Below are 17,717 nucleotides of genomic sequence, written 5' to 3'. Positions count from 1 at the left end.
GAGTGTTGGGCCAAGAAGTCACTAGTGGCTGAGTTGAAGGCTTCTGATTCAAACACATGTTCTGACTCTAAGTAAAAACCTGACAAGGGGAATGAGAAAGGGGAGAAGATCATTGATGCGTAGCCTAGTACCACTGTGGGGACCACCAAGATACATAAGATTGAGCCTAAAGATCTAGAGGAGGGGGAACACATATTCCACTCACAAATATCCATGAAGGGTTCTTCGTTGCAGTTTATTCTCGACAACAGGGACCAAAAGAACCTCATTTTAGCAGAGGTCATGAAGCGGCAAGGGATATCGACTACAACACATCCGTAGTTGTACAACATTGGGTGGCTTCACCAAGGACGAGATCTTTGCATTAGCTTGTAGTGTCGCCTTCCCTACAACATCAATCCCTTCACGGATGAGGTATTGTGTGATGTTGCTCCTCTTGAAGTTTGTGATGTATTATTAGGACAACCATACTTGTGGAAGTGACATGTCTTATATGCTTATAGACCTTGCTCTGTTATTATTTCTTTGGGTGGTAAGTTATATAGGATACTGGAGGTAGCCCCACTTATCGCCATCTCTTTGATCTCTGCTAAGTAAGTCATTAAGATCATCTCCCAAAATGGGAAAATTGTTTTCTTTCTGATTCACTCTCAAAGTAAGGGGAATATCATAGCCACATCCATGGCCCTTGGGAAGGGTTCCTCCACGTAGAAAAAGCAAGTGGATACGGTCATGGAAGAATACAAAGACATCTTCTCCTCACCCATAGGGGTACCCTTGCATTGTTAGGTAAAGCATTCAATCAATCTGACTCCCGGAGAAACTCTACCTAGCAAGATGATATATCGTCGTGCCATTCTAGAAAATGAAGAGATCGAGTGGAAAATCCAGGAGTTGCTACAAAAAGGGCACATCCGACCAATTTACTCACCTTGTGGGAGCCCAATTATACTTGTACATAAGAAGGATGGGACCTAGAGTCTCTGCACTGATTATCGGGCATTAAACAAAATCATTGTCAGGAATAGGTATCCAATCCCACGGATTGATGACCTTCTAGACCAACTCAAGGGGGCCATGTCTTTTAGCAAGATCAATTTGAAGTCTGGCTATCACCAAGTTCCAGTAGAACCCATAGATGTATGGAAGACCACCTTCAAATCCAAGGAAGGCCTTTTTGAATGGTTGGTTATGACCTTCAAGTTGACAAATTCCCCTGCTACTTTTATGAGTTGAATGGATGACATCTTTTGGCCTGTTGTAACATGATTTCTTTTTGATAAGTTAGTTTTTATTTTATAAAAGAGGGTATAAAAAAATAAAGAAAAAAAATCAAAATATGAAAAAATAAATAAATAAAAATAAAACCCCATCAACAAAAAATAAAAAGAGTTGCATAAGTGTTCTTGTTTAAATGTCACTTCATGGATAAATTCCATTATAATAATAAAGGTCTGTGTGCAGCTTGTTTTTATGCAACAACCTTTTCTTCTGATCTGAATCAAACTGTTTAATCTTGATCGGATTATTTAAAATTTTGTTCTAGAATAGTGAATAAATTCAACCAAACAATTTAATCTTGGTTGAAAAATAGAAATTAGAATAGATTAGGACAAATAACAGGCCTAATATGCTTAAAAATTGGCCTCAAGTTGGTTTAGAATAGGTTTAGATTAGTTAAATTGTTTATTAAGGGAGTCTGGTCTAAACGTGCCCTATTTAGATTAATTTTCATTAGTGATTAATTACCTCATTTAAAAGGGTGATTAATATTTGTAAATAAATATGTTTTATGTTTTTTAAGCCAAAGTCATATTCGACAAAAAATTCTTGTCAGCAACTGTTAAGCTTCGGGAAAAGATCAACGGTCATTAGCCTTCCCGCCCAGATCAACAACGGGGAAGCTCTTCACACCCCCTCGCTACGAAACGAGATAAAGGAAAGGGATGGGGAGTGCGAAAAGCAGTTTTTCCCACATGGCCCCTCACATATAGAGAAACTTTTAGGGGCTAATATTTGTAGGTGGGCTAATTTTCCATGTTTTTTCCAAAAAAAGGATTCGCCAATTTTGATTTTTTCTAAAAATAATTCGTCCACATTTTACAGTATAAAATTAGCTTACCTTAAAAATCGCCGAAATTTATATAGACTAATATAAAATCATTATAAATCTAAATAAGTTTTTAAAAATATTGACAAAAATTTTTCAATTTGCATATTAGGGACTATCAAGATTCACCAAGGCTTATAAACTTTAAAATAAACTTCCCTCCTTAAAATTTTCCTGTGTCGCGTACGTGTCGTCTCCTCGACACTTTCCATCCACTCGCTCCAAACCACTTACCACTACCCCCCCCCCAAAAAAAAAAAAAAATCCATCATCCACACTCTCGTGCTTCCCGATACTGCGCCAACGGTCACTCTTCAAGTGCCATCCTCCTCCAATCACTCCATGCCACATGCCCTCACCCAATGTCCCCGTGTATCTGTTGCCGCTATTAATGGCTTCCCATTGCTGCTCTTCCTTCCCATTAATGCATTTATTTCCAAATTAGTCGATCAGCAATGATATTTATTGTAATTGTAGCCTAATTCATTTATAAATATCCATATCCCCCATTACAATATTCTTTCCTAAACATTTCCTCACTGTTTCTATTTACTATTCTTGTTTGCAAATTCTCTCTTGAGTCAAGCCTATAACTAGAAACATCCTCTTAGCCTACTTCTCTATTTTTCTACCCTAGACCATTACAAATCTGTTACATCATGGCTCCCAAGAAAATAAGCCTATCTTCATGTATAACTACAATCAATTTTTGTTTGAAGACATGTATGAGAAATTGATGAACCTCACAACTGAAGGAGTGTTTAAATACTCCTCTATCCTATTTCATATGTTTATTTTTCAGCAGGGAGACATGTTTCCAATTGTTTTGCATAAGAAGGATGATTAGCAAGTGAATCAAGCAGTTATTCACTGGACTTCATTGATAAGAAAGAAGTCAACTGAGTTTATATTTTCTGACTTCATATACTATTTCATTCACCTAGTTGCACAAATTCTCAACAGTCAGAGTGAGGCCAGAATCAGCATAGAAATTAAAAGGATCCTGCGCCTCAGTGATCAAGTCAAAACAGGAGATTGGTATATTTACCAGAACTACATAGAGATTCGAGTATATGGTTGTGAGTTGGCTCCATATAAGTTTCCAAAATATGTTCTAATCATAATTGTCTCTCTGGAATATATTAGGTAGATGATGAACATGGATGAGCTCCATTTCATCTCAGGGAAGAGAAGATCATAGTTCAAGATAAAGGAACAAGTTGGATCATTCATTTGTAACACCAGATCAGTTGCTTTAAAGGCAAATGCTATATTAAAATAGATGGGTTTCCAAACTAGGTTCACCTGGTCCTATCATCCATTTAGCATTATTTCAGACTTAAGGGTGGAACTCAATACCACTCCTTATAATCATACACCTAGTCCAAAGATTGAGAAGTACATAAATCAGGAAAAATGGGAAGAGAATACTCTTCAAGAAGCAGAAGAACAGGTTTTACCTCCTTCTACTCTTCAGACTCATACTTCTCAAACTAAGCATGACAAGAGGCCTAGGGTAGGATCATCATCATCAACAATTGGAGAAAAATAATTTATCTTGTATCATAATAAGTCAAGGAATGAATTAAAGGACACTACAACTACTACTAGTAAGGTCAGAAGGAGCCTATCTCGTCAATTTGGATGATTCACAGGTTTCTGTAGGGACAGAAGAAACTGTAATTACTACTCCTTCTTCTTCTTCTACTTCACAGAATTTACTAGAAATTACTCAATCAGAAGGAACAAGTGAAACCGAGGAGTCAAATTTTTTCACTAACTTCCTTGAAATCAAGCAGAAAAATGAAGCTTTGAAAGCTAATGTTTATGCACAATTTTGGAAGCAGACTTCCACATCACAACACATATTGTTAACAACATTTGACAATGATAAGGGCAGAATGAAAATGGCCTTTATATAGGCTCAAGTCCAATTTCCTAAAGGTTCTTCTGATTATAAGAAAATTGTGTTTACATTTGATTCTAATCAAATACATCCAATTGATCAAATGGACATGCATAGGCAGTCTGGTGAGATGTTGTTCTCAACCATGACCAACACTGTTATGGAATTGTCAAAGCTTAAAACTTCTCTGTCAAATGTGAAGTCATAGTTGAAGATTGAGAAAAATTCCTCTTTAGCTAAGGACAACAAGTTAATTCATTGGAGGACTTAGTACTTAAAATTCGATATGACCCTACTGATGTAAAAGTTGTTGAACATATTATCAGAAAGAAGAACATATATATTGCATTATTCAGAAAACAATTGAAATTTCCTTCTACAAAGGACCCCCAGACTAAGGAGATAGTAGAGAGTGAACAACACAAGGATGAAATGCTCAAACTGATAATTGAGCAGAATGTACAGATTAAAACTATGGAGGACTAGATTCAGAAATTGCTTAAGGAAATAGAGCAATTTACTCAATTAGTTATAGCTCCCATCACATATGTTCGTATTACAGTGTCCTACACAGTAAGGGAATCTACATCAGCCACAGGGGAATCTACATCGACAACAAAGGATTTGAACAAACTCTCACATGAACTTACTCTCTAGAAGCAAGAGAATGAAAGGCTACATAAGAAATTTTGGAATCTGGAATCTCATAAAATAAAGAATGATCTTTTGTATGTTGAGGAAATGCAGAAAACACACAGGTTGAACAGAAGAATTGAAGAGTTGAAGAGTCAGTCATTGATGGCTTAGACATTGGCCCAAGCTAAGGAAATCATATGGGCAGATTTGAGTTAGGCCATAATTGAAGTATGGCCTTCCACTTAGATCATTTTTTAGCAAGAGGAACTCATAAAAAGATGTCAGGTAGCCATTGATGAAGTCAAGCAGCTTCTCAAAGATAAACAAGTGAGGCTGCAGGCATGATCAGAGTTCTTAACTCAAAAACTAGGGCCGAGTTAGGGAAGATTCAAATTCTAGACAGAACATAAACCATATTGGAAATCAAAAAGGTGTTTCAGAAAATTAACTTGATGACTCGGCTAGAAACTAAGTGTCAAACCTTGAAGACTTCTGTCCAAAGGTTTCATTTTAAATTTAATTTATTGAATCAGAGAGGACTTCCAAGATTAGTGCCCTAAATGATAGGCTGATCAGTCTAGAATAATACTGCCAAAAGCTTTATACCATAACCACAGATAAATCAAAGTTTGTAGGTATAAAGGGGCATATTATAGGGAAACAAGCATTAGAAGCTTTATATTTTGATTTGACTATTACGCATGAAATTAAACATATTTTTGTAAATAAGACCACTTTTGAGAAATACACCGAGGTTGATGAAGTTTACAGAAAATTGATAAATCTTTGCCATACCAAGTGAAGACCGATGGGATCACTTGTGTGAAGTTATTGAGTAACTTTCATCAACAATTGAAGGATAGTTGGGCAACACTTTTTGGGGACCACATCATCAACACATGCCTAAAGGATAATGCCATCATTTAGCATTTTTGAAAATTCCTACAATTTTGTAATTTTTTTGTAATTTTGTTTTGAAAATATCTAACATAAATTTTTGTATAAATAACTCCTCCTTCGAGTTATTAAGGGTTGAACTCTTGGATGAACTTTGAGAATAGAATTGTGAATGAGCTAGAGAATTGCAAACCTAATGAAAGGATTCTAAATTTTCCTTCTATAATTTTTTCTTCTTGTAAGTTTTCATATGTGCTTGTTTCATTATGTATTGCTTCATATATTTAAGTCTTTATGCAGAGATCTGGGTAAGATCATCCTGAGTATCCGTTAATCCTAAATCCCCTATGGATTTATCAACAATAACTAGGGACTAGCTTATAAGACTATTTGTTATTATAAACTCCCCTATATCAATTAATTTCCACTTAAATCTGCATTCGTTTAAATATGTTTTGTTCTACAGGAAACTTTGCTTGCCTGTATTCTTTTCTTATAACCAATCAAATATTCTGTCTGGATATTTAGAAAGTTATACCACCACATATTCTGTTATTCATTCCCTTTAAATCAATCAACTATAGCTAGACAAATAAAAACCCTTTCATCTAGCTTAGTAACTGTTAAGGCTTAAGCACATGTTTTCAAATAATTCATATCATTTGTCATCCATAAAATTTAAAACCAACAAAATATTTTAGATGCTCTAGCATGACTAACTAACATAGTGTCATCTCAAAGGACAACATCAGACTGGCATCATTGCCGGGGAGTGAAAAGTAAACTTTTCCCTGGGACAGCGATTAAAAACTTTTTCTCTAAGGTGAATAAAGAAATTGTAGGTTAAAAATCATTCACCTGGTCACTTCACTAGACCAATATGGCTCCTTCGAAATATACTAGATCTCACTCTTACTCTCAAATTATATCTCCTTTATCTGATCCTGAGAGAATCGTGAGAGAGGCCTCGTTTAGAGGGAGACTTGAAGCTTCTACTTCTTCTTCTGTACCATTACAACCTGAAGATATTCTAGCTTTTGGTCCCTTTAGCTCTGTTCAATCCCAATTAGATTTGGTTGATCTAACACCTAGGGTTTTAGAAATTTTATATGAAGGAGGTAATATTCAGTCACCTCTCTTAGTCCAATCTTTGGAATCTTACAAACTTCCTAAAATATTTTTAAATTCTCCCAAGTCAGAGGAAGAACTAGATGTACATTTACCGGAGCTAAAACCAACTGATTTTATATCCCCCACTCATTATACATTACCATCCACATCTGCCCAACCTCAAGAAACCTTCTCTGTATATTCAAACCCATTGTTTGAAAGTAAAGAGGAGGTTGAAACAGAGGTTCAGAAGTTAGTAATAAAACACCTTTGAAAACTTTTAAGTCCCCTCCACTTTCTCATTCTCCTCCTCTCACCTTTACACCTCCATCTTCACCCACTACTTCACCACGTTCTTCATCATCCTCCACTACATCATCTCCAACCTCTTCTATTGAATCATCTTCTTCTTCATCTTTAAATATGGAATTTTGACCTATAATCCAAGCTAGATATGTTGCTCTACATCTTCCCAACCAGCTAAACAATTTTCTTGATGGTTATTTGAAACACCTACCTAGGTTCAATGGTGAAACTGGCGTTTCTAAAGAAGATCATCTAGCTGCATTCCTAGATTTTGTAAATGAGGATGTATATATGTGTTTATTTATTTAGTATTTGGAGGGAAATGTTAGGATGTGGTTTAGGCAACTGAGGGTTGATTCAATTCAGTCCTAGAATGATTTAACTACTATATTCAAGAATCAATGGGGTGTAAAAAAGGATGTAGTTTACTACCTTACTAAGTTCGAGAAACTTAAAAGGAACCATGGAGAAACTGTGGTTGATTTCATTAAATGATTCAATAAACTCTACCACAAAATTCCTCCTAATTGTAAACCTCCTGTTGCAGCAACAAAGGTTAGTTTTTCCAAATCCGTTGATGATGGCTTTGCAGCCATGTTGAGGGAAAGGATATCTCCTACCCTTCAAGATATGCAAACTAACACGATAGAATTTGAGGTTAATAGATTAGCTTCATCTAAACTCAAATCCAAGGATGAAAAGGCTGAAAGAAAAATGTAGGCTAAGGAGAAAGGATCCTCCTCAAAGACCAAAAATGATGATTAGAAAATAGATGATATAACATCATTACTTAGAAACATATTTAATAGGATTTCTAATATTGAAACTCAGCCTACAACCATACAACAAATTGTTTTCGGACCACAAAATCAGTTTAGAGGAGCCCCTCAAACTCAAATTTTACATAGGCCTAACAATGATAAGAAGATCCAACCCCATCTGATTATTGATGACCAACAACTAGATGATATTGGTCCTCTAATTTCTGAAGATATAAATAATTTTGATTCTACATCTGTACATAATGCTATTGTTCCTCTCCCTTCAAATCAGTCTTCCCAAAATCAAGAAGACAATCAAATTTCTAAATACCAGGCCTTCTCTGAATTCCTAATTGGTGAATTAAATAGAAGATACGATCTTAGACCTAAGGCAAGGTCTGGTAGACCTCGAAGAGGTCCCATTCAAAATTAACCTCTGATAAAATCTGTTGAAACCTAGAAAACTATCATTCAACCATTGAATCAAATAGTTGAAACAAGTCAAGTTGATAAAACTCTTTTGACAACCTTCAATGTTGAAAGAGAACTGGAAAGAGTTAAAATACCAATTCCCCTAGCCGAACTGTCAAAAAATCTAGTGTGGATGTTGAAGGGGATGTGATAAGCTTGAGGAAAAAATGCCCTCAGTAGTTTTTGTTCCTAGCTCTGACATGATAGATGAGAATGTATTACCATTTTATGTGACTTTAAAAATTCATGATTTCCTGTTATATAATTGTATGCTAGATTCTATATCTAATGCCTAAAGTGATCATGGGCCAGTTGCAATTAGAAGGCACTAGAATTTACCATGCTCTTTACACTTTTGACTCCAAGAAAGTTCCTTGCCTTGGACTCATTAAAGATTTGGTGGTAACCTTAGCTCAAATTCCTGTCAAAAGTGTGGTTTTAGACATAGTAGTCACTGACATCCCTAGAAAATTTGGCATGCTACTGTCAAGATCTTGTTGTGCTAAACTAGGAGTAAGCTTACAAATGGATATGTCTTATGCCACTATTCAAGTTTATGGGGGTAAACATCTCAGGCTATATAGAGAGGTCATTTTTATGAAAACTGTTAATATAGTTGATCAAGCTAGGAATCACCCTATCTATGCTGTTGACGAAGACTTTAGATGTTTTGACCTATATGTAAATAATTCAAAAAATACTCAACTTACTATTGAAGACATTTTTGATCAACCTAAAGCCATTGAAATTTGTATTTGGAAAATGTACTTTGATGGTTCTTTCTCAAAGGAAGGAGCGGGAGCTGGAATTGTATTAATTTCTCCAGATAAAGAAAACATTACCCAATCATACAAACTTGAATTCGATGTAACCAATAATGTAGAAGAGTATGAATCTCTTCTACTAGGATTGGAGTTAGAAAGAAGTCTTAAAAAGACTTAAGTGTATACAGTGATTATGAATTTATTTTCAAATAAGTTAGGAATCAGTGTCAAACTAAGCACCCAAGATTGAGATCTTACAGGAATGAAGTTTGGGATTCAATTGAAAATTTATTTTCAGCATTCAATATTACTGCTATTCCTATAGATCAAAACATGCATGTGGATTTCCTGGTTGATTCTGCAAGTTCCTTTAAAATCCCTAATAAGATGCTTGCCGAGTATCAAATTCAAGTCAAGTATAGACCATCTATTCCTAACAATCTTAAGTACTGGAAATTTTTTTATGATGACAAGCAACTAAAATCCTTTTTGCAAGTCATAGATGGATTCTCAAACACACAAGTTGAGGAAGAACCACTTGATAATCTTGAAATTGACAATGAAAATCAAACACCACAATTTGATTCTACAATTGTTGATCATAACATTATCCAGTTCTTTAACAATTTTATTCCAAAGGGGTTAATCCCTCTTGAGAAGCTCTTTGATCATAATTATGTCCCCATAAATCCATTTTCTGAGTCACCTGATGAAAATATTGAAATTTATAACATTGGAAGTTCTGAAGAGATCATAAACATTAAAATTTGTTCATCCCTGTCAATGGAAGCTAAAGACAAATATTTAGCCCTCCTTAAAGCCTACAATGATGTTTTTGTCTGGTCTTGTAGTGAATTAAAAACGTATGATATATATCTTATTGAATACAAAATTCCATTAAAACCAGAGGAAAAACCTTTCAAACAAAAATTGAGGAAAATTAATCTTGTCCTTCTTCCCGTAATTGAAAAAGAACTAAAGAAGTTACTAGATGCTAAAATAATACTTCCATTAAGATATTCAGATTGGGTAACCAATCTAGTTCCAGTGAGGAAAAAGAATGGTGAAATTAGATTATGTGTGGATTTTAGGAATTTGAATAAATATTCCTAGAAGGACAATCATCCATTACCTAAGATGGATCAATTACTTCAGAAAGTTTCAGGAGCCCAAAGAATTTCCATGTTAGATGGATTTTCTGGATATAATTAGATTATGGTTAGTCCAGAGGATAGAGAAAAAATTGCATTTACAACTCCATGGGGCACATTCATGTATAATCATATGCCTTTTGGGTTAACTAATGCTGGAGCCACATTTCAACGTGCTATGGACCTAGAATTTGTAGCTAAGACCAACAAATTTGTTGTGATTTATTTGGATGATTTAACTATTTTTTCCAATTCTAATGAAAAGCATTTGAAGCATTTGAGAAAGGTTTTTGACGGGTGCCGAAAATTTGGGATTTATCTTAATCCCAAGAAGTCTTTGTTTTCACTCCAAGAAGGAAAACTGCTTGGTTACATCATTTCCAAAGAAGTAGTCATTGCTCCTAAAATAGTATCAACAATTCAGGCACTCATATTACCAAGGAACAAGAAGGAATTACAAGCTTTCATTGGAAAAAATAATTTTTTAAGAAGATTTATCCCTAACTATGTTGGAATAGTTAAGGACATAACTGATATGTTGAAAAAGAATCATGAAATCAAATGGACTTTTCTTTATTTGATCATATTAAAAAGGCCATTGCAGAAGCCCCCATCTCAGCTAGTCCTGATTACTCTCAACCTTTCAATCTCTTTTCTTTCGCTTCTAAAACCACATTAGCAGATGTTCTTTTGCAAAAGAAAAAATATGGAGATGACCAACCCATTTCCTTTCTTAGCAAGGTTATGAGAGATGTTGATCTAAAGTATGACATCATTAAAAAAAAAGCCTGCTCTTTAGTTCAAGCTCTGAAATCCTTTAGAGTTTATCTCCTCCACTCTTCTATCATTGCATATGTGCATAATAGCACTGTCAAAACTATTCAAACTCAACCTGACACTGATGGAAGGAGAGGAAGATGGATAACTAAAATTTTAGAGTATGATCTCATCATCAAGACTATCAAACTGGTAAAAGCTCAAGGCCTAGCCAAGCTCCTTGCTGAATCCAATTGCATGATCTTAGGAATAAAAAAAAAGTTTGACATCTCAGGTGAGAAGAATACACAAGAACCTTCTACAACCCCCACACAGGAGAATCCACAAGAACCTTCTGAGAGCCCAACTGAGAAGAATCCACAAGAACTTTCTGAAATCCCCATACAGGAGAATCCACAAGAGCCTTTTGCATCAGATTAGACAATTTTGATTCACATTGATGAAAATTTTTTGTTGTCAGATTGGTACTTTGAAACTGTGAACTTTCTTAGAGAACTTGAATGTCCAATTGAATTTAGCATAAATCAATGTAAAAAACTGAAATTTAAAGCTGTTAAGTACTGTATTATGAATGAAAAGTTGTACTGGAAGGATCCTCTTAATATCCTTTTACTTTTCCTAACATAGAATGAAACATAAGGGATCATTGATGAATTTCATGTAGGAATTTGTGGAGGTCATTATTCTTGGAGGACCAGAGTATACAAGATCTTAAGGGCAGGGTTTTATTGGCCTACTCTTTTTGCACAGGTGGGAGCAAAGGTTAGGAGCTGTACACAATGTCAAATGTTTGCTGGAAAGAAGAGAAGAACAACTCTTTCATTGGATCTAGTCTTAGACCAAGCACCATTCTGTCAATCGGGATTGGATTTGATTGGAAAAATTCATCCTCCATCGAGCAGTCATCACAGATGGATATTGACTGCTACACACTACTTTACCAAATGGGTAGAAGCCATTCCAGTCAAAAATGCAATTGATACTATTGTTAACAAGTTTATTGAAGAATATATATTGTCTAGATTTGGATGACCCTAGAAAATAGTGACAGATAATGCACAAGAATCCAGCAGTACTAAGATGACTGAGTTCTGTTAGAAATATCGTATCTTGTTGCATCTTTCTATGCCATATTATCCACAGGGAAATGGACTGGTAGAGTCCTCAAATAAAATTTGGGTTAAAATAATAAGGAAAACATTGGAGGATCATAAAAGGAGTTGGGACAGTCATCTTATTTATGCACTTTGGGCTAATAGCATTTCACCCAAAAGATCAACAAGTAAATCCCCTTTTTAGCTTGTTTATGGAAAAGAAGCAATATTTCCCACACATTTAGCTTTTCTTGTTTTAAATTTTTTGCAAGAGTCAAATGAAGAGGTTGATGACTTCTCTCGAAGAATAAATCAAATCATAGAATTGAATGAGGATAGAGATGAAGTATAGTACAAGCTTAAGAAAAATCAGAGTAAAATGAAAATCTTGTTTGATAGGAAATCCAGGGAAAGAGATTTAAAGCAAGGTAATTTGGTACTAATATGGGATGCTAGGAGAGAAGACAAAGGCAAACATGGAAAGTTTGACAACTTTTGGTTGAGACCTTTTAGCATTGCTGAGGTCAAGGGTAATAACATTTTCATTTTGCAGAATTTGGAGGGAGAGTATTCCTCATTGTCTGTCAATGGGAAGTACTTGAAGCACTATATTCAGTATTGAGAGGTTTCCATTCATTAACCATTGTATTTTACCAGAGAGTTTTATTTTACATGCAGTGTGTATTTGTTTCAACATAAGACCCCATTAGCCTAAGGAGAAGGCACATGGATTTGCAAGTTCTCTGCATCCTGCAGAAGGAAGCAGTCCCGAGTTGGAGTTGATGTTGTAACATGCTTTATTTTTGATAAGTTAGTTGTTATTTTATGAAAGAGGGTATAAAAAAATAAAGAAAAAAATCAAAATATGAAGAAAAAAAAGATGAAATAAAACCCCATCAAAAGAAAATCAAAAGATTTGTATAAGTGTGCTTTTTAAATGCCACTTCATGAATAAATTCCATTGTAATAATAAAGGTCTATGTGCAACTTGTTTCTATGCCACAACCTTTTCTTCTGATCTAAATCAAATTGTTTAATCTTGATCAGATCATTTAATTTTTTGTCCTAGACTAGTGAATAAATTCAACCAAACAGTTTAATCTTGGTTGAAAAATAAAAATTACAATAGATTAGTACAAATAACAAGCCTAATATGCTTAAAATTTGGCCTAAAGTTGGTTTAGATTAGCTGAATTGTTTATTAAGGGAAACTAGTCTAAACGCGCCCTAGTTAGATTAATTTTCATTAGTGATTAATTACCTCGTTAAAAAGGGTGATTAATATCTGTAAATAAATATGTTTTATGTTTTTTAAGCCAAGGTCATATGCGGCAGAAATTTCTTGTCGACAAGTGTTAATCTTCGGGCAAAGATCAACAGTCATTAACCTTCCAACCCAGATTAACGGCAGGGAAGCTCTTCGCACCCCCTCACCACGAAACCAGATAACAACGAGGGCGGGGGGGGGGGAGGGGTTGCGAAAAATGTTTTTTCCCGTGTAGACCTCTCACATTCATGTCGCCTCCTCGGCACTTCGCACCCCCCTCACTCCAAACTACTTACCACTTACCCCCCCCCTCAGAAATCTGCCATCCACACTCCTGTGCTTCCCGATACCACACCAACGGTCACTCTTCTCATGCCATCATCCTCCAATCACTCCATGCTATGTGCCCTCACCCAAAATCTCCTAACCATTTCCGCATATCCCTTGCCACTATTAATGTCTTCCCGTTGATGCTCTTCCTTCTTGTTAATGCATTTATTTCCAAATTAGTCAATCAACAACAGAATTTATTGTAACGATATCCTAATGCATTTATAAATATCCATATCCCCCATTACAATAGTTTTTCCTAAACATTTCTTCATTGTTTCTATTTACTGTTCTTGTCTACAAATTCTTTGTTGAGCCGAGCCTGTAACTAAAAACATCCTCTTAGCGTACTTCTATATTTTTTTGCACTGCACCATTACATCTCCGTTATATCATAGCTCCCAAGAAAAAGGAAAAGACTTCTGTCAACTCCTCTGCAACTCAAGAAACTGCAAAGGCCTCTGATGCCTTGGACCTAAACCATATCCCATTAGCCGATCAATGCTTTAAAATTGTAGACATTGAAAGTGAATTTGACATGTTCGAATTGCACAACTGGCTGAAGCAGACTTACCTTGATTTTGAGGATGAAATAAACCTCTGGGAATCCAATTTACCATTGTACATGTTTCCCCAAACTTATTCCTTTCCTGATCTAATTATCTGGTGCCAATCCAAATATAATCCCTTACAAAGAACAGTTCTAGCTGAGAATGGAGACATTTTGATAACTATTTCTGCAGAAACCGTAAACAATATGATTCTGATACCTGATAGTGACTCCCTCATATTTTTCTCCACTGTAGCCTTAATGGACCTATATCATAAGTTGACCTTCCCTCAGAGAGATCAAATCTTTGAGATATTTCTCCCTAAATATGCTTAGCTCCCCAAGAAGAATCCTCCTTACCCAACATCTATGTTCCATGAGAGAGCTAAGCATATAATTTCCCTTATTTATTGCTTGTTAGGCTACCAATCAAACTAGTGGGTAGATGAAGCTATCCTAGGTTATCTCTCCATATTTTCCAAAGAAAATAAGCATGCCTTTATGTATAACTACATTAAATTTTTGGCTAAAGCCATGCATGAGCAATTAATGAACCTCACTACTGAAGGAGTGTTTAAATACTCCTCTATCCTATTTCATATGTTTATTTTTTAGCAGGGAGACTGGTTGCCATTTGTTTTGCATAAGCAGGATGATCAACAAGTGAATCAAGAAGTTATTCATTCGACTTCATTGATTAGAAAGAACTCAACTAAGTTAAAACATTTTGACTTCATAGACTGTTTCATTCACCGAGTTTCACAACTTCTCAATATTTAGAGTGAGCCCAGAATCCACACGGAAATTAAAAGGATATTTCACCTTAGTGTACAAGTCAGAACATGGGAATGGTATCTTTACCAGAACTACACAGAGATCCGAGTATATGGCTGCGAGTTGTGTTCATATAAGTTGCCAGAATATGTTCCAATGAGAATTTTCTCTCTGGAATATATTAGGCAAATGATGAACATGGATGAGCTCCATTTCATCTCAGGGAAGAGAAGATCATATTTCAAGATAAAGGAATAGGTTAGATCATTCATCTATAACACTAGATCAGTTGGTTTAGAGGCAGATGCTATAATAAATAGATGGGTTTCCAACCCAGCTTCACCTCGTCCTATCATCCATTTAGAATTATTTTAGACTTAAGTGTGGAGGTCAAAACCACTCCTTATAATCATACAATGATTCGAGAGATTGAGAAGTACAGAAAAATGGGAAGAGAATACTCTTCAAGAAGCACAAGAAATTTTTTTACCTCCTTCTACTCTTTAGACTCCTACTTCTCAAACTAAGCATGACAAGGGGCCCAGGGAAGTATCATCGTCATCGGCAATTGGAGAAAAAGGATTCATCCACTATCAGAAGAAATCAAGGACTGAATTAAAGGGCATAATAACTACTACTACTCAGGGTCAGAAGGAGACTATCATCATCAATTTGGATGATTCACAGGTTTCTCTAGGGATAGAAGAACCTGTAATTAATACTCCTTCTTCTTCTTCTTCTACGTCACAGAATTTGCTAGAAATTACTCAATCAGCAGGAACAAGTGAAATCGAGGAGTCAAATATTTTCACTAACTTCCTTGAAATCAAGAAGAAAAATAAAGCTTTGAAAGCTAATGTTTATGCACAATTTTGGAAGCAGACTTCCACATCACAGAATAAATTGTTAACAGCATTTGACAATGATAAGGGAAGAATGCAAATGGCCTTTCTGCAGGCTCAAGTCCCTTTTCCTAAAGGTTCTTCTGATTATAAGAAAATTGTGTTGCATTTGATGCTAATTAGATACATCCAATTGATAAAATGGACATGCATAGGCAGTCCGGTGAGATGATGTTCTCAACCATGACCAACACTGCTATGGCATTGTCAAAGCTTAAAACTATTTCGTCAAATGTGCAGTCACAGTTGAAGATTAAGAAAATTTCCTCTTTAACTAAGGACAATAGTGTTAAGTCATTGGAGGACTTAGTAATTAAAATTGGATATGACCCTACTGATTTCAAATCTGCTAAAGATGTTATCAGAAAGAAGAACATAGATATTGCATTATTGAGAAAATAGTTGAAACTGCCGTCTACAAAGGACCCCCAAACCAAGGAGATAGAAGAGAGTGAACATCACAAGGAAGAAATGTTCAAACTGATGATTGAGCAGAATGTACATATTAAAACTATGGAGGAGCAGATTGAGAAATTCGTTAAGGAAAAAGAGCAATTTACTCAATTAGCTATAGCTCCCATCACATCTATCCCTATTACACTGTCTAGAACAGCAGGGGAATCTACATCGACAACAGAGGATCTGAACAAACTCTCGCATGACCTTACTCACCAGAAGCAAGAGAATGAAAGGCTTCATAAGAAATTTCAGAATCTGGAAGCTCAGAAAATAAAGCATGATGGTTTTTATGTTAAGGAAATGTAGAAAACACACAAGTTGAATAGAAGAATTGAAGAGTTGCAGAGTCAGTCATTGATGGCTCAAACCTTAGCCCAAGCTAAGGAACGCGTATGGGCAGATATCAATCAGGACATAACTGAAGTATGGTCTTCCATTCAGATCATTTTTTAGCAAGAGGAACTCATAAAAAGATGTTAGATAGCCATTGATGAAGTCAAGTAGCTTCTCAAATATAAACCAAGTGAGGTTGCAGACATGGTCAAAGTTCTTAACTCAAAAACTAGGGCCCAGTTGGAGCAAATTCAAATTCTGGACAGAACAGAAACCATCTTGGAAATCAAGAAGGTGTTGCAGAAAAAGAACTTGATGACTTAGTTAGAAACTTAGTGTCAACCTTGAAGACTTTTGTCCAAAGGTTTCATTTTAAATTTAATTTACTGAATCAAATATGACTGTCAAGATTAGTGGCCCCAAATGGTAGGTTGATCAGTCTAGAAGAATATTACCATAATCTTTATACCATAGCCAATGATAAACCAAACTTTACAGGTATAAAGGGGCATATTACATGGAAACAAGCATTAGAAGCCTTAGATTTTGATTTGACTATTAATTGTGAAATTAAACATCTTTTTGTAAATAAGCCCACTTTTGAGAAATACACTGAGGTTGATGACGTTTACAGAAAATTGGTAAATCTTTCCATACCAAGTGAAGACCGATGGGATCACTTGTGTGAAGTTATTGAGTAACTTTCATCAAAAACTAAAGGACAGTTGGGAAACACTTTTTGGGGACCACGTCATCAACAGATTCCTAAAGGATAGTCCCAACATTTAGCAGTTTTGAAAATTCCTACAATTTTGTACTATTTTTGTAATTTTGTTTTTAAAATATCTAGTAGAACTTTTTGTATAAAAAAATCCTCCTTAGAGTTTTTAAGAGTTTAACCCTTGGATGAACTTTGAGAAAAAAATTGTAACTGAGCTAGATTTGCAAAGCTAATGAAAGGATTCTGAATTTTCCTTCTATAGTTTTGTCTTCTTGTAAGTTTTCATATCTGCTTATTTCATTATGTATTGCTTCATATATTTAAGTCTTTATGCAAAGATCTAGGTGAGATCATACTAAGTATGAGTCAGTCTTAAATCCTCTTTGGAGTTATCAGCA

General features: G+C 35.3%; 1 protein-coding gene across 1 annotated transcript in view; it reads left to right on the top strand.

Moving 5' to 3' along the window:
• Nucleotides 1-16,208, top strand: part of LOC149172349 (putative galactinol--sucrose galactosyltransferase 1) — a 95,235-nt gene extending 79,027 nt beyond the window's left edge. The window contains exon 6 of the mRNA XM_089426286.1: nucleotides 15,930-16,208. Coding sequence (XP_089282412.1) covers nucleotides 15,930-16,208 — 279 coding nt within the window. The remainder of the gene's footprint in view (nucleotides 1-15,929) is intronic.
• The last annotated feature ends 1,509 nt before the right edge of the window (nucleotides 16,209-17,717 follow it).

This window comes from Pinus tabuliformis, chromosome 4_2 (assembly GCF_031772625.1).
Source record: "Pinus tabuliformis cultivar Carrire ecotype Pingquan chromosome 4_2, CPIR1, whole genome shotgun sequence".
NCBI classification, from domain to species: Eukaryota; Viridiplantae; Streptophyta; class Pinopsida; order Pinales; family Pinaceae; genus Pinus; species Pinus tabuliformis.
Note: the sequence above shows the minus strand (reverse complement) of the source record. Positions and strands in the feature narration are given on the sequence as shown.